This window comes from Vombatus ursinus, unplaced genomic scaffold (genome assembly GCF_900497805.2).
Source record: "Vombatus ursinus unplaced genomic scaffold, bare-nosed wombat genome assembly UNPS02009770.1, whole genome shotgun sequence".
NCBI lineage: Eukaryota > Metazoa > Chordata > Mammalia > Diprotodontia > Vombatidae > Vombatus > Vombatus ursinus.
Genome location: NW_020949548.1, coordinates 18,474,030 through 18,492,478, shown reverse-complemented (window position 1 = coordinate 18,492,478; position 18,449 = coordinate 18,474,030). Strand labels below are relative to the sequence as shown.

General features: G+C 43.8%; 1 protein-coding gene across 1 annotated transcript in view; it reads left to right on the top strand.

Annotated features, from left to right (window-relative positions):
• Positions 1-631: 631 nt before the first annotated feature.
• ABCC8 (ATP binding cassette subfamily C member 8) overlaps positions 632-18,449 on the top strand; it is a 117,730-nt gene continuing 99,912 nt past the window's right edge. Inside the window, 3 exon segments of the mRNA XM_027852529.1 lie at positions 632-782; positions 6,853-6,994; positions 17,863-17,984. Of these exon segments, the coding sequence (XP_027708330.1) occupies positions 635-782; positions 6,853-6,994; positions 17,863-17,984 (412 nt within the window). The 5' untranslated portion in view covers positions 632-634.

The following is an 18,449-nucleotide window of genomic DNA, read 5'->3' as shown; positions in this document are numbered from 1 at the left end:
TTCTACCTTCGCCAATTGCCCCACCCTCGTATCATGCTTCTTTGGCAGCCCCGGGTTCAGCCCAACCCCGTGACTCCAAAGTACTCTCCCAGTCCCCCAGCCCAAACTGAGCCCACGGAAAGTGCGCCCCCAGCACAAACTGAAGCCAACTCACACAAAAGATAGAGTCACATATAATTGCCATTGGGATCATCCTCCATTCACCCAGCAGCGCACGCGCGCCATACAGTCCCTTGCACGCGCTCACACATTCATATACATACACACACTAGCGCGCACACACATACACACACATACATACATACACACACGGGCGCGCACACACAGAGGCTTGCAAACTCCCTCCTCCCCCAAGACGCGAGCGCGCGTACACTGACACACACTAAATAGGACACACACACCGGTGCCACCTCCACCAGGGTCCGGGCTGGGGTGGGGTGGGGGTGAGGGCAGAGGTGGAAGCTCAGGTAGCTGGGTCACAGCGGCTGGGCGGGGCTGGCGGGTGGAGCGGGGGTGGGGGGCCGGCTGACAGCTGGTCCGGAGCGCGGCGGCGCGGGGAGGGTAGGAGGGAAGCTGGTGAGCCCGCAGCCCGCAGCCTGAGCCCTGGCCCGGCCCGCCTGGCCCCCGCACCGCCATGCCCTTGGCTTTCTGCGGCAGCGAGAACGACTCGGCCGCCTACAAGGTGGACCAGGGCGTTCTGAACAACGGCTGCTTCGTGGATGCGCTCAACGTGGTCCCACACGTCTTCCTTTTCTTCATCACTTTTCCCATCCTCTTCATCGGTAAGCCTGAGCGTGCCAGGCCGGGGAGCTGGGGTTGGGGAGGGTCTGGGGAGGGGAGCAGCAGAGGGGGCGCGAGCGGGAGTACGGACTTTCCTCTCACTTTTCCCTGCTACCCCACCGGCTTCCCTATGCCCGCCATCCCCAGCCTCTCTGTGCTCTCCTGCCCTTCTCCGTTCGCCCTTCTCTGACACTTCTTGCGCCCTCTTCTCCTTCTTGCTTCTCCCCAGGCAGCCCTTCCTCTCCGAGTCTGTTTTCTTCCGTATCCTTTCGTTCTTCCCGTCTCCCAGCCCCACTTTGTGCGCTCCAAGCCCCTTCCTCTGTTTGCGTTCCTGCCTCGGCTCCGCTGGCCTCCGCCCCTCCCCAGACTCCTTTTGCTGGGGCCTTAACCCCTGAGGGAACCTAACTTTCATAGGTCCTTGTTCACCTTCCTTGGTCACCCCCAAACCCTTAACCCCAGAAAGCTCCTTCAGGACATACAGGTTCTTCCCTCTTTCTCTGAGGTCCAGCCAGCCCCCTCTTCCCCTCCCTCACCCCCAGAGTGCCCCAGGTAATGTTAATGTGGAGGAGGGGTGGCCAGTGAAAGTGGAGAGAGGGGGGAATTGGGAGCTCAGGTTTCCTGGGCTGAAAGTGGGGCCACACAGCTCGTTCTGTGAGAAGCAACTGGACTCAGAGCGGGCCCAGAGAAGTCCCAGGTAGCCAGGCCGCCTTTCTGTCCCCTCCTCCAGTGCCATTCAAGGTCTCCCTCTTCTTCCTTCCCTACTTGCCCCTCTTCCCAAAGTGCAAGTCCTGGCTAAGCCTCAGAACAGCCTTCAAGAGGGGAGGTAGCTGTTATCTCCAGCCTCCCCTCCTCCTCAACACTTTATCTCAGCGAGATGTCGTCAGTCCCATGTTCGACTAAGTTCCCAGGAACTGAGGGCTTTGGGAAAAGGTAGAAACCTAGATCAGGGAATGCCTGTGCCCTGGGGTACCTTACTACTACTTAGATGCAGAGAAATAGTCCTAAAGTTGGAGTCAGGAAACCTAAGTTCAAGTGCTCACTTTACCAATAACTAACCCTGTGACCTTGGGCCTCTTTTTCCTCATCTGTTAAAAAAAATTAAGGGTTAGACTAGCTACCCTCTATGGACTCTTCCAGCTCTAAATCAGTGACCATACAGTCATTATGTCAGAGGTTGAAGGGACCTATGAGGCCACAGATCATAACCCTCTCATTTTTCAAATGGGTTAAAAGAGACTCGCAAGTAAAATGACTTACCCAAGTCATTCAAATAAGAAGTGTCATAATGAAGCCTTGAACCATCAAATTGACTCGCAGTTAAATGATCTTTCCCATTAAGCCATACTGAATGCCTCCTTTTTAACTTTATACCCAAGCTTAGAGTTAATCCAGATGCCCTGATAGTCTGGCTAGGCCTGGTTTTCAGAATTGAACCAATTGCTGGGCATGTATCCAAGTAGCATATATTTTGGTGGGTTTTTTTTAATTGTATTTTTTTAGTTCCACATTCTCTCTCTCCCTTCATAACTTCTCCTACCCATTGAAAAAGCAAGAAATATGATGCCCATTATATACATATTATATATATAATATATATATATACAGTTATGCAAACCTATTTCCACATTAGCCATGTTCCCCAGCCCCCTCAAAAAAGCAAGAAAAACAAAGGAAAAAATAAGCTTCAACCTGGACTCTAAGTCCATCAGTTCTTTTTCAGGAGGTTGATAGCATTTGATATGATGAGTCCTTTGGAGTTATGGCAGCTCATTGTATTGATCAATTAGTAAGTCTTTCACAATTAATAATCTTACAATTGTTATTATTGTGCATATCGTTCTCCTGCTTCTGCTCACTTCACTTTTCATCAACTCATATAGGTCTTCCCAGATTTTTCTGAAATCATCCCCCTCATCATTTCTTATAGCACAATAATATTCCATCACATTTATATATCATAACTTGTTCAGCCATTCCCCAATTGATGACCATCTCCTCAGTATCCAGTTCTCTGCTACCACAAAAAGGGCTGCTAAAAATATTTTTGTACATATTTGTATGAATTTGTACATATAAACATGAGTTGTTTTCCTTTTCCTTTGGTCTCCTTGGGATACAGACCTAGCAGCGTTACGTTATTACTGAGTTAAAGCATATGCAGTTTTATAGCCCTTTGGACATGGTTCTAAATCAGCATATATTTTGTGCACAGACACTGAATCAAAATCTAGATGCTCCCTTTTAGAGATGTCATAGCAGGGACTCATCCATAGGGTTAATGTTGGACTAGATCATTTTTCTAAGCCTGCTTCTAGGTAACAATAGGGCTTCCTGAGTCTACGTTCATACTATATGACTGCATGAAGGTATGCATGTACCAGTGCTTGCTCCATAAGTCACTATCACCAACTCAAGTTTTGCAACATGCCAGGGTGTTTTTGTTATGTTGGTGATGTCCGTGTTCTTTTAAACATCTTGATTTTACTTTAATTTTCAAATAAAAAAGTATGTCCTACAACATTTTTAGAGGGAGACGAGTGTTACAAAATTGAATAAACATGAGTAGTGATGCAACTCCCACCGGTTGATAATACACAAGTATCAGATGTACCATATGTGCAGAGTATGCTGTAGCCAGCTCCAGTGGGCTTGAGCCTATAGTTAAATTTTCAGTGTGAATGCTTCTACCATAGAAATTGGCCAATGTTATGCTACAAGTCAAGTCTTGATTCATTGTTTTGTTCATTATCCAGACTTAAGGTAGTAGTGGGATGAAATGTTAATAAGGAAAATTAAACTTCAAAGTGTGTTATGCATATATTTTTGTTAATATTAAACATTTACCAACACACCCCTGCATATATATGATACACACACACCTGGTGGTGAGCATTGGCCCTCAGTAGGTCAGTAAATATAGGCAGCATTTATACTTCTGATTTTTTTAATTGAGTTTATGACTTTTGTCTTTAACCAACTATAGGATCATAGATTTAGAAGTGGAAGGGACTTTAGAGACCACCTGACACCTTCATTTTACACATGAGGAAACTGTGTCACAGAAAAGTGAAGTGACTTATCCAGCTTACCCAGCTTGTAAGTTGTTTTGGAGGGATTTGAATCCTGATCTTCCTAGAAGAAGCTAATGATGTTCAGCCTGGAGAAAAGAAAACGTAAGGGAGATATGACTGTTTTTAAGTATTTGAAGTGCTATCATCTGCTTGATGAAAAGTAAAACTAGGAGTAACACTTCAATGGTCCTGTGATCTCATCAATGGGAGTATTCCCTCCATCATTCCAAATTGCAGCCCATTCATGCCTTTTCATGCTATGTAGTTTTTGTCCATATTCTTCTCCAGCTCTCCACTCACTATATTGGAGGCTTTCCTGTAGTTCTTTGTACATTGCGTGGGTTCCAGTGGGATGCTCAGACTGTTCATCTGTTGACCCTGACCCTCACCACCTGCCTGGACAACCCAATTTATCAATCATATATTTTCTCAATAATATGCCTTATGGATGCTTTTGTTTAGTGACCAAGCTCCCCCTTGAAACAAAGCACCACCTTTTTAAATACCAATATTCTCCTGATGAAATTGTGTGGTTATAGGTCACTGGAATGCTACAGTCTCCAAAGAATTGAGGTTAAGCCACCAAAATGGCAATTAAGAGATGTGTGGTGGGCTTGAGTAAGTTGCAACACATTACAGAAGAGGAGTTATAAAGGAGAAGCAATATAAAGGATGGCACTATAGAAATGGACAATAAGGAAAAGAGATACATAGGTCATCTAGCCAGAGTGAGGAATAGAACCAGTGGGTAACCCAAGTATCCATTGGTATCCATGCAATGTTAAGAGATTTGGAAGAAGGCTCCCAGAATGTTGGGCAGACCCATTTCCTGTAACAAATTTCTTGGAGGACATGGACAGGAGTCACACAGGACAGACAGGCAGAGATAACTTGCCATCTGCATCAATGGAAGGAAGCATCCATATCAAGGAGATCAGTGCTGGCAAAGCGTTTTAGCAAGAATTTCTCTTGCCACCCAAAGAACTAGAGGCAAAGGATAGAAAATGTGTAGAGGTAGATTTCAGCTCAGAGTAAGAAAGACTTCCTAACTTCTAGAGCTGTCAAAAAATGTGATGGGTTGCCTTGTAAAGCAGTGAGTTCCCCAATGCTGGAAATATTCAAATGGAAGCTAGATGACCTCTTATCAGACATTTTGTAGGAGGCATTCCTGTTCAAGTACAGGTTTGACTAGGTGCAATCTGAGTCCCCTCCAACTCTGAAAGTCTGTGAATAAGCACCCTTACCAAGCAGCTAAGAACTAAGACTAAATCCAAGCCTTGATTTACATACCAGAGGAAGCTTAATCCCTTTCCTGACAGGGAAACTTCTTTTACTATACAGGTTGGTAAAAATAAGAGAAGAGAAAACTAAACATACATACCAGAAAAAAAAGACATTCAGCACATAGGTTCTGTGTGAGTAATGTCACCCTGGAGACCCTATGTTCAATACTGTCTACGTGTGTCTTTATATCCTGCCACCATCTAGTCACTCTTATCTTTCCTAGAAATGTCTCTTTTCCTAAATGTCTCCCCCACTTCCAATCCTTCCAAGAGGATTTGCAGCTCCCTTCTAGTGGAGTGGGGTGGAATCTAAGTCCAGGACTTAGAGTCCAAAGATCTGAATTCAATTCCCAGTTCTGACATATACTGGTGGTGTGGCGTTGGGCAAGTCACTTAACCTTGCTAAGCCTCAATTTCCCCATCTGTAAAATGTGATAATATAGTATTTGTACTGCTTCTCTCATCAGATAGTTATGAGAAAAATGAAATCTGAAGTGTTATTATTTCAGGGAGCCCCATATGAGAGAACAACAGGTTTTCAACATTCATAGAATCAAAATGTCAGAGCTGGAGAGAGAATTAGAACCTAAAACATAGTAGGAACATAGAACTATAGGATGTTAGAGCTGGAAGAAACTAAAATTTAGAACATAGAATGTAATACCTAGGACTGAGAACCTGGAATGTCAGAGCCAGAAGGGACCTTCAAAACCATCTGGTCTAGGTACCTCCTTTTACAAAGGATTAAATTGAGCATTAAAGGCAAGTGACTCACCCAAGAGTTACATGGCAAAGACAGTATTCAAACTCAAGGTTCCAAACTCTAGGTCTATAACTGTTTATCCAGACTATTTCCTAGTTCCTAATTTTGATAAAGCACTTAGCACAGCATCTGGCACATAGTAGATGCTATATGAATGTTAGCTATGATGATGATGATGGTGGTGTTGGTGATGATGGTGGTGGTGGTGATGGTGGTGGTGGTGGTCGTTGTGATCTTTAAGCATCTCTCATAGTACTGATACACAGGAAAGTGTATCAGTGGCAGCCTCAGAATCAGGAAGCGCTGGATCGAAGTCCTGTCTCTAACACATCCTGGCTATGTGACTCTATGCAAGTCCCATAATCTCTAAGGGCTTCCAGGCAGCTACCTACAGCCCTAAGTTACATAACAGCTACCAATCTGCATTGCTGGAGGGAGTCCCTGCAGTGGACAATTCCTCATCCTAATGAAATCATCAGTTTCAGACGATCGATTCATCCAAGTATGCATTTACCACCAATTGATTAACAAGTCTTATTAGGGCAGCTACTTAGTGAATTGGACAGAGCACCAGACCCTGAGTCAAGATAGTAGTGGGTTCAAATGTGACCTCAGAAATGTATTAGTTATTTTGCTAGCTTATTAGCCCTCAGCTTCCTCATCTGTAAAATGGGGGTAATTATAGTACCTACCTCTCAAGGTCACTGTGAGGATAAAATGAGATAATATTTGTAAAGCAGTTTGCAAACCTAAAAGAGGCTGATTATTATTATTAAGTGCCTACTATGAGCTTGGCACTGGGCTTGGACTGGTGATATAAGAACAGAAGTGAAACAGTCTCTGCCCTCAAAGAGCTTACATTCAATCATCTACATCAATATCTGCACACTGATCTACATGAAACTGTGCCTTCACCATTTCTGGGGTCTGTGACTGAGACGTTCATTCTCTTCAGGATGGGGCAGCCAGAGTGAAAAAGTTCACATCCATCATAGCACATGGCTTCACTTCCCTGGTCACAACCTTCGCTGGATCCTCACCTTCATGCTGCTCTTTGTCCTGGTGTGCGAGATCGCGGAGGGCGTCCTCTCGGATGGGTAAGTGGAGCCTCCTTGTGGCAGGGATTTGTTTCAATGACTTAGGCAGGTGTCCTGGGTGTCTGACTCCTCCTTTCTCCTTCTTTCTTCCTTCTGGAGTGGGGGGAGAGGGAGACCTATTAGATAGAGTACCAGACTTGTCAGGTTCAAATCTTGCCTGTGACACTTGCTCACTGCATGACCGTGGACAAGTGAGTTAATGTCTCTGAACCTCAGTTTCTGTATCTGAAACATGAGAATGAGAAAACATGTAACCCTTACTTTGTAGGTGTGAAGAGCAAATGAGATACTATATGTAAAGAACTTTGCAATCATTAAAATCTGCTATTATGTATTGAGTAATCACTGTCCCTGCAGGTTGACCAAATCACAGATAGGCAGTGTAGTGTGGTGGAAACAGGGCTATATGCAGCCAGAAGACCTAAGCTCTTAGGCTGGCAATTCTACTTTTCATGCTTGAATTTTCCTCCATCTAGATGGGGATGAGATAGTCCCCCAAATCCCCTCCTGCCAGACAGGAATCTACAAGTCTATGATTCTAGCTGGGAATCTCCTACAGCTCACCTGAAAGGAAGTCCTTTGCCCTTTCTGGGTCAAAACATCCTCCTCGCTAAAATGATGGAGTTGGACCAGAAGGTCTCTGAGTCACTTTTCTAGTCTTTGTTGTTTTACTGTCTTTCCAATGATTACCCTCCATACACACACACACACACACACACACACACACACACACACACACGCACACATTCCTCCCTAGTAACAAATAATTACAGTCAAAACAAATTAATACACTGACCATATGTGACAAAATATGCTTCATTTCTTACCTCTGGTCTACCAACTCTCTACCAGGAAGGATTGTGGGGGAGGGTCTTCTTTATCACCAGTCTTATCAGTCCACTGGAATAATAAATGGCCACCTGCTCTTATTTTCAATGTATTGTATGACTAATGGTCACATGGAGCAGTTGACATGTCAGAACCTAACATAGTTGGGCAGGTGGTCATTGGCTCAGGGCTAGGGTAAATAGCCACGTATAATAGCTAGGATTATCACTTTTGTTCTTTCTACCCATCCTCCTGAGCCCTTTTTCCCTGAGCTTAGTGCTTCTTTACAAGACTGGGATAAGGGAGCATAATGCACCTGGGAGGAATGTTGATTGTACCCTAAAAGTCCTGGGAAGCGACCATTTTGATCTCTTGGTCCCTGTATCCTGGACCCAACTGGGTGAAGCTGATTCTCAAATTAGTAGAAGTCCTGTGTGCCACTGCTGGTGTGGATGCTACTGATATCTGGGACTTCGGGTAAGTAGAGAAAACCTTCTGTGACCAAGTTTTCTGATCTGTGAATTGAGGAAAGCCTTCATGATCATCCTCTTTACTTGGAAGTGGAGAAAATGAGGAGTGTACTGTAGGGTAGATGTTTCAGAAAGAGAAATTCCCCAGCTCTAGGTGGGTACAAAGCTATATTGCATTCATTTAGCAAACATTTACTGAGCGCTCACCATATTGAGGGGTCTTGTGCTAGCAGCTATGGCAGAGCCAAAGATGAATCACAGCTAGTGCTCACCCTCTGAGTCTTCACGTTGTGGCAGAGAGATGTTAGAACATAAGGCAGACTGTGATCTGTGCCATTGGAGGAGCCATTCTGGAGGCCTCAGTCATGGGGTATGCATGTGTGCCTATGCACACACAGCCTCACGTCTGCTTGCCTTAGCTGTCTATTAAGAAGCAGTCCTGCTGGCCCTGGGAAGCAGGTTTCCCAGCTCCACCATCTGGAGCAAACTCTCTGATAACAGATGTCAACTAAATGCTAGGGGCACTAGCTGGGAACAGCCTCCTCCACTCTTCCCTCTCTAGGGTTTAAACTTCTTCTTGGCAAAGTCAGGACCTCTGGGCAGCAGCTCTTCCTGGAAATATTAAAGATCTTCAAAGCTTCCAAGAAGCTCTCAGGCTATGAGACTAATGAATTCATCAAGTTTCACTTACTCTTATAACTCCCCAAGACAATCATAGAAACTTGGACCCTCAGAGTCAGATAAGATCTTAGAATATCTAATCAAATCTCTTACTGAGTAGGAATGCCCCCTTACAAACTCCCCATAAATAGTCATTTGGAGAAGAGAGATAAGCAAGACCCAGAAGCAAATGAACACAGTAGCCTAGTGTTTGATAAACCAAAGAACCTCTATGATCCTATAACCTGAACGTGAACTACTGGGCCAAGGATACTCTATTAGACAAAAACTACTGGGAAAATCGGAGAGAAGTATTGCGGAAAATTACATGTAGACCAACATCTTACACCACATACTAGAACAAGCTCCAAGTGGATCTGTAATCTCAGTATAAAAGATCACATCATTTTAATGGGAAGAGAATGGAAGAAGGCACCTAACAATCCTCCTAGGAAGCGACAGTGAGATGAAAAAATAGCATCAATAAAGGATTTTTCTTAAATGGCCATCCACCTCTCCCCGAAGACCTCCATTGAACAGAACTCACCACCTCCTGAGACGTTCTAGTTTTAGTCCTATCTAATCTTTGGGATTTTTTTCATTCATTAGGCACAACTCTACATCTCTTTAGCCTCCACCCATTTGCCTTCTGGTGCCCGGTAGAACAACTTTAATCCTACCACATGACCTCCCTTCAAATACACAAAGAAAGCTAATACATTCCTCCCAGGCACTCAGTTCCTTCAATGATTCTCATAATGCATAGTCTCCAATCCTCACTTTTCTTTGGATTTTCCCTAACGTATGCCAGAGTCCTTATTGAGATATGGCATTCAGAAATAAGCACAGAACTCAACCTGTGATCTCACCAAGGCAGAGTACTCTAGGACTATCGATCAATCAGTTAGCATTTATTTTGTGACTTCTGTGTGTCAGGCACTAGGTTAAACACTAGGGATACAAAGACAAAAAGGAAGAATTCCTCACCCTCTCGAAGTTTGAATTCTAGCAGGAAAGCAACACGTACAGCTAGAAGTAAATACAAAATATATTGGTTCTTAGTTCCCTCATCTGTAAAGTGAGGAGTTGATACTAAATAGCCTCTGAAATCCCTATATATCCAAAACCCTACCCCTATAAATACAAAGTCATTTGGGTTAGAGGCACCCAGAAGCTGGGAGGGCAGAGAGGGTCAGGAAAGCCTTTATATAAGAGGTGAGACTTATATAAGAGGTGAGCTGAACTTTGAAGGGAGGCAGAGATGAGAAAGGAATGTATTCTAGACATGGTGGACAGCCTGTGCAAGCACAAGGAGATGGGAGATATAATAGCACATGTGAGCAACAACAAGAAAGCCAGTCTGGCATAAAGGAGAGCAATAATACTGGCTAGAGCCAAGTTGTGATGTTTGTATTTTGAGCCAAAGGCAATAAGGGCAGTTAGGTGGTACAGTGGATAGACTGCCAGGCCTGGAGTCAGGAGGACCTGAGTTCAAATCCAACCTCAGTCACTTAATAGCTGTGTGACCCTAGACAAGTCACTTCCCCCTATTTGCCTCAGTTTCCTCATCTGTAAAATGAGCTAGAGAAGGAAATGGCAAACCATTTCAGTATCTGCCGAGAGAACTCCAAATGGGGTCATGAAGAGTCAGACACAACTTAAAAATGACTGAACAACTGAAAACAGGAATCCACTAGGATTTATTGAACAGAGGAGTGACACAGTCAAGTAGTGTTTAAGGAATATGACTTTAGCAACTACATGGAGGGTGTGTTGAAGAGAAGAGGGGCTAAAGGCAAAGAGACACTAGTTATTACAATAGTTCAGGGGTGAGGTGGTGAGGGCCTTAACTAGCTGGTGGATGCGTCAGTGGAAAGAAAGGGGAAGATGTGAGAAATGTTTTTATGGTAGGATGAACAGGACTTGGCAACTACCTGGTTATGGGGGGGTGGGGAGCGCCAAGGGTGATTGAGCAGTCAGAGATAACTCCAGATTCTCAAACATGTGCTTAAGGGTAGGGAATTGTTCATTTTTGTCTCTGTATCTCCAGTGGCTAACCCAGGCCCGCCATACAGAAGTCACCCAATAAATGCCTATTGATTGGAAGGATGGTAGTGCCCACAAAAGAAATGGGGAAATTAAGAAGAAGGATGGGTTCAAGGGTGATGGAAGAAGCGGGGGCTAGAAGGAGATAATGAGTGCAATTTTGAACAATGTTGAGTTTAATATGCCTACTGAACATCCAGTGAAAATATTTAATAGGCAGTTGGTGATGCAGGCCAAAAACTTGGGAAAGAAAGTGGAGCTAGCTATATAAATCTGAGCATTTTATGCATAGAGACAATAATTGAACCCATGGGAGTTGATAACGCCATTCTGTTCACCGAACTTATATTAATGTATCTTAAAACTGCCTCAGCCAGTAGATGAGAGGATGGTAGCTCTGTGAGCACACAGCCTGAGATATCAAATTGAATGTAGATCCAAGAAGATTTGGGGGGCCTGCATCAGTTGCCAGTATCCCCCTCTCTCCTGCTAACTGGCAGCTTTGCTGCTTACTTGGCTACACTGGAAATCCTGACCTTTCTGACTCAAAGACATGTCTTCTCTAAAGAAGGATTGGATATTCATTATGAATTATTGTTGTTCAATAATAACAAGTCATTATTTAACATCTCATGGGCTTTGTGCCCAGCTCTGTACTAAGGCATATAAAGGGGGAAAAAGTCCCAGTCCCTTTGCTTGTTCTTATCTCTAGCTGCTGATTGGATCTGCCTGGGAATGGTGCTTTCCCCAGACTCCTGGGGCTTTATTTACTAAACCAATCAATAAACATTTATTGAAGAGCCAGCTATGTGCCGGGCACTATGCTAGGCACTGGGAGTACATACCCAAAAGTAAGATGGTGTCTGCCCTCAAGAAACTATGTGGTCTATGCCACATATACATATAGAACATATGAGGCAGTGATGGCCTTGCAAGGGAATTTTGATCTGAGCCATCACGGGGATTGGGAATGGGGCCATGAAGCAATAGATTGTCATGCTTTTCTTGTACCAATGGGAGTATGATTGGGTTATTGATCCCAGAGCAAGAACAAGAGGCAGAAATTGGGTACACTGGGTGGAAGGGTAGAAGACAAGATTCCTACTTTGGGAAGGCCATGGTCTCCTGGTGAGAAGACTGGATAAGATGGGAAGCATGGTCCAGACAAGGTGAACTGTGAAAGTATTTGGTAACTGTAATGGGCCTTGTAGTTATAAAGTGTTATATACATCATCATCTCTTATTACTGCTGTTATTTCTCTGAAGAGGTAGCAGCAGCCTCTGGAGAAGAAGAAGGGTGGGGCCATAAATGAAATCCAGGATGGCTTAGAAATTAAGAATGGCAGGGTAGGGTATGTGTAAAGTCATCAGATCTTAGAGCCCTGTTAGGGGCTAGAAGAGGCACACAGGAACCTGGAAATATAACTCACTATAGTGCTCAGTAAACTGAACTGTGTCTGAAGCTGCTGGATCCTCCTTAAAGTTCAGAGACAGAAAAGGATGATTGATTAGCTTTGACCGAGATGACAGAAGTGGGAAAGCAGAGCAATCTAACTGGTCTCAAGTACCCAATTAAACTCTGGGTAAAGCTTCTCTTCCTTGCCCTCTGACCTCACCTCTCTCCTCCTTCCTGGAGCGTGACTTTATATCCTCTCCCTGCTTTCAGCTGGATGTCAGTTAATCCCTGCTCAATTGTTTATTATTAAGTTGTTAACTAATAACTAAGTTGTTAGCTGACAACTAAGCTCTAACTTGACTGTTGTGAAGGTAGTGCTTTCTATAGACGAGGGTGCCTGGATAATAGCAACAGGATTTTCCTCTAAATGAGAGAGAATTCACAACAGATGAAGAAGAAATCAAAGAAATTGTCAGAAACAATTTCCACCAAATATTTGCCCCGAAACCTGATGAATGAAATGGATGAATACGTACAAAAACACAATACAGAACAAGAAATAGTGAGTAGAAAGAAGACTTGTCTAAGACTCACACTTTCAGAGCCTGTCATCCATAGTAGCAGGGGGACCAATTCTTCTATCTCTTCCACCTCCTCACAGGTAGATGTAGACTGGGCCATCGCCAGTCACCTTGACCTATGTCTTGCCACTGGACTCCAGTGACTCTAGAAGAGAGAGTGAGGCCAATGGCTTTTCTCAGCTCTGCCTCACTTAAATCCAATTCACTTGCAAGTCAAGACATCACCCTTCTGACGTCATTGGTCCTCTTTGAGAATGAAGGACAAACAATGGTAGATGTAGACTAAATTAGGCCTTTATCCAGAAGCCTCATATTCCTTAAAACTCCTAGGAAAGGTATGGATCTGTAAGCCCGAATGAGTAGGTTTTGTAAGAGGAGTTGGCTTGGATGGCCTCAGTTTTCTTTCAACGTTAAGATTCTGAGACTTACCAGCTCATACAATGTAGAAAACAGAATGCAGAATCCCAAAGTTCCCTCATAAGAATTCCCTCAGTTACAAGGTCCAAAAGGTGCAAAACCACCAACATTTCACACAGTAATGACCTACCTGACCCCAGCTGAGGCAGATGATAAGAATCACATCATTAGGGTGCTCCTCCTGGCTCTTGAAGACTAGATTCTTAATATTTCCTAAAATTGGGGGCAGCTAGGTGGTGCAGTGGATAGAGCACCGGCCCTAAAGTCAGGAGGACCTGAGTTCAAATCTGGACTCAGACACATAACACTTACTAGCTGTGTGCCTTTGGGCAAGTCACTTAACCCCAACTGCCTCACCAAAAAAAAAAAATATTTCCTAGAATCATAGGTGTAGAGCACAGAAGGACCTCAAAATTTTCCCTGCACCCTATTTTACAGATGAGGAAACTGGCCTAGAGAAGGTAAGTGACTTTCCCAATAATGTCAAAAAAAGTTGTGGAGTATGGATAGTATTAGCATTATTAGCATCCATTACTTGATTAAATACATAATTACAAAAGCCTATTATAAATTCAGTAATGTATTTTAGTAATCAAACAATTAATCTGCAAGCATTTATTAAGCACCTACTATATGCCAGGCACTGTGCTAGACATTGGATGTGCAAACACAAAAAAATGAAATAATCTCTCTCTCTAGGAACTTGTGTTCTAAAACAGAGAACAACATATACATATAAGAGTATATACAGAATGAAAGAGTGAACATAAAATAAATACAGAGTTAAAGAGGAAGGGCTATGGAAGCTGGGAGGAAGCAGGAACATCAGAAAAGGCTTCATGTACCACGTGGTGCTTGTAAGGAAGTGGGGCATTCTGTGAAGTGAAGATGAGGAGAGAGGGAGCTCTGGGCATGGGGGACAGAAAGTACAAAGGCCTCTGTGTGTGTGGAGTATATGTGTGTGTAGGTGGGTGGGGAGGTGTCTGTGTAAAAGAGTGAAGGCCAGTTTGACTGGACCGTAGAGTGAGGGCAGGGGAGTAATGTATGATACTGGAAAGATAGGTTGGGACCAGGCTGTAAAAGGCTTTAAAACCCCAGAAGAGGAGTTTATATTTAGTCCTAGAGTAAACACAGAATGGGAATGTGACATGATCAGATCTGCACTCAAGGAAAATCATTTTGGCAACTGTGCAAAGGATGGATTGGAATGGGGAGAGACTTGAGGCAGGGAAACCAATTAATACCTAATAACAATAATAGCTAGCATTTATATAATGCTTTAAAGTTTGCAAAACACTTTACAAATAATATCTCACTTGATCCTCACAACCAGGGAGGCAGGCACTATTATATCCTTATTATTACTGGTGAGGAAACTCAGGCAAACAGAAGTTAAGGGACTTGCCTAAGTGTTGCATAACTAGTAAATGTCAGGGGCCAAATTTGAACTCAAGTTCTTCCTGACTCCAAGTCCAGAGCTCTATCCACTGCACCAATAATTAGATAGCAATTAGGAGACCATTGCAATAGCCTAGGCAAGAGGTAATGAGAACCTGAACTAGGTAAGTGAGAAGCTATGAGAAAAGGGGTTGGATGTGAGAGATGTTGTGGAGGACAAATGAGAAGATTTGACAATTGATCGGATATGTGAGGTGAGGAAGAATAAGTAGCTGAGGATAATGCTGAGGTTATGAACCTAAGGTCAGCTAGGTGGCACACCTGGGCTTGGAATCAGGAAGACTCACCTTCCTGAGTTCAAATCCAGCCTCAGAAACTTACTAGCTGTGTGGCCCTGGACAAGTCACTTAACCCTGTTTGCCTCAGTTTCCTCATCTGTACAATGAGCTGGCGAAAGAAATAGCAAACCACTCCAAGTATCTTTGCCAAGAAAACTCCAAATGGGGTCACAAAGAATTAGGTGTGACTGAAACAACTAAACAATATGAATCTAGGAGACTAGATGAATCGTGGTTCCTTCAACAGAAATTAGGCAGTCGGGAACAGTAGTGGGCTTTCCAAAGAATAGGGGGGAGAATGAATTTGTTTTGGGGTGTGGTGAATTTGAGATGCCTGTGGGACATCCAGTTTGACATGTCCAATAGGCAGCGGATAATGAGGGACTGAAGCTGAAGGGAGAATCTGGGGCTGGATTTGTGGCTCTGGAAGTCCTCTGCATAGAGATGATAATTAAACCAATGGAAGCTCATGAAGTCACCAAGAGAACATAGAGAAAACAGCTATAGTTAAGGGGTATGATATGGATGATGAGCCAGCAAAGGAGATTGAGGAGTAGTTAGACATCACAGCAGCCGCCATGCATTTCATAAGCAGCAATACATCCACGTTTGAGACCTAATCTCTAGTTATTCTCTAGAAGGTATATTTGCTTATTTGTGGCCTCTCAGATTCTTTGCAGTAACTCCCTAGCCCCTTTCCCTTCTAACTCACAGGTTGGAAACCACTGGACGGGACTATCTACCTTTGCCAGGGAGTTGAAGAGTGGGAAAAGAAGCTAATGGGGAAAGGGAGTGTAAACTGATGAGACCCGTCCTCAGTTGTATTACTCTAACTTCTCTTCTTCCACCATCCAGCCTTTCCCCATACATACCTCATCCCGGCACCTGACAATCTCCACTGATCCTACTTACCTGTTCCAAGCAACATTGGCCAATTAGTCATGGCTCTCAAAAGTGAAATATCTGTCCCTTGTAGGTGTCAGCTGATAATTACAGTGTTAGCTGATAATTAAGGTGTTAGCTAATAACAGCTTAAGTTATGACCCCTGGGGAGTGGGGGGAATGCTGAAAAGCCCTGCCTCCCTGTGTATCCCTGACTATTCACAGACAACAGAAGGTTGGGGAGAGGGGAGAGAAGGTGAAGGAAGTGAATAAGGAAAGTTTAGTGAATCAGCTCTGAAAAAATGCTGGCCTTTAAGCCTTGACCTAGCCTATCGTTGGCATCACACAGGCTAGGAGGTTTATCTCTGCTACTTGAACTTATCAGACCATTCGTGCCAGAGGAATTTAGCTTCTGACACAAAGAAATGGTTCTGCTGCTCCATTCACCTCATGGCTGCAGCCAAGAGCAGTGCCCCTGTCCTAGATTCCCCAAATTAGGAGGGAGGGAGGGACATTCTTCACTCTTCTCCAGGCTTCACTCCTGACTCATTTCTGTAGGACTTTGTACCTTCACCCCCTTACCTTTACTTCTCAGCTTCCTTTTACGTTTTATCTTCTCCCATTAGAATATAAGTTCTTTGAGGACAGGGATTGTCTCTCTGTTTGCATTTGTATTCTCAGCACTTACTGCAGTGCCTGGTATACAGTAAGCACTTAATAGATGCTTGTTGACTTGACTTCTTTAACTTCAAAATAGCTTATGTACTGCCTCTTAGCTTCAAGGATTATGATTCAAGACATTCATGCAATAGATAGGGCAGTGGGCTTGGAATCTGGAAGATCTGAGTTCAAATCCTGCCTTAGGCAGTTACTAGCTGGTTAACTCTGGGTAAATCATTTATTCACTCTGAACCTCAGTTTCCTCATCTGTAAAATGGAGGCAATAATACCTGTTATACCTGCCTCACAAGGTTGTTGTAATGCTCAAATAAAATCATGTATGTAAAGTGCTTTTCTTTTTTCCCATATATGTTATATATGTGTAGTCATGCAAAACATATCCATAATAGTCATGTTGTGAAAGAAAACATAGACAAACAAAAACCTCAAGAAAAATAAAGTTAAAAAAGAGCTGCTTCAGTTTGTGTTCAGACACCAGCAGTTCTTTCTCTGGGGATGGATAGCATTTTTCATCCTAAGTCCTTCAGAGCTGTATGTGAAGTGCTTTTCCAACCTCACCGTGGAAAGGCTGTGGAAACCATGGAAAGTGACAAATATATCAGCTCCCAACTTCCTTGCTATAAAGAAAAATAACTTTTATAAATAAAATAAAGTGCTTTGTAAATGTATTTTTCCTTCTTCTTAGTGCTTTATCTTTGTTTTTCCATCACCTTCATTTCTGAATACATCTCTCCTTCCCAGTCCCTGTCTCAGGTCTACATTTGGTCAAGTCAACAAGCATGATAAGGCCTTACTACGTGCCAGGCTCTGTGCTAAGTGCCTGAGAATACAAATACCAGCAGAAACAAAGCTAGTCATCCCTGCCCTCAATCCCTTATAATGGGGGACGAACCAGCGACGATATTCCACACCTGCAAAGGAGTTGAGCTTTCTCAGTGGCTTATTTTTATTACTGAAACAAAGCCCTCATTTCCCTCCCTCTCTTAGCCCTATCTCCAAACACCACCAATTTTGAGAAACTGTCCACTGCAAATCCTAAGAAAGCACTGGGTTTGGCGACAGGCTGTGGCATTCATTGTCTTAGCGTGCACAGGATGGCTTCCGCACCCTCGTAGCATCTACACGTGGGACTAGTCCAGCAAATTCTCATTTTCTCTCTCCTTCTCCTCAGGGTGGCCGACTCCCGTCATCTGCACCTGTACATGCCTGCAGGCATGGCGTTTTTGGCAGCTATCACCTCCGTCGTCTACTATCACAACATTGAGACCTCCAACTTTCCCAAGCTGCTGATTGGTATGTGATAGAGTTGTTCCACAACCATCATGACCAGCCTCTGGTTTCCCTGTGTGTCCGTAGTCAGCTGACATTGGCCAATCACAGACACCAGAGAGGAGATTATGGTAGTGCATGGGAGGTTGAATCAGATGGTTCTAGAGGTCATTTTCACCTCTGCAAATCTATAATCTAGAGTCTCTCTGTGCACCTGCTGCTAAGCTCTGGCTAGAGGGTTCAGGCTGTGTGTCTGGGGCTCAGACTGTGTCTGGTTCAGCCTGTGTACCTGGAGTAGGGAATAACCACTACTTGCAATTGTAAGGTGGGGCTAGGTGCCCATCTAAAATCCAGAGTGTGTGCTGATCCCCACCTCTCTCTCCTTACTGAGCCCTGCATTTCTGTAGTCTAGGAGGTCACAGTGAATACAGAGGGTTCAAGAGAGATAATAGGAGGGTGAGGGGAACAGGGATACTGACCCATGTTTGA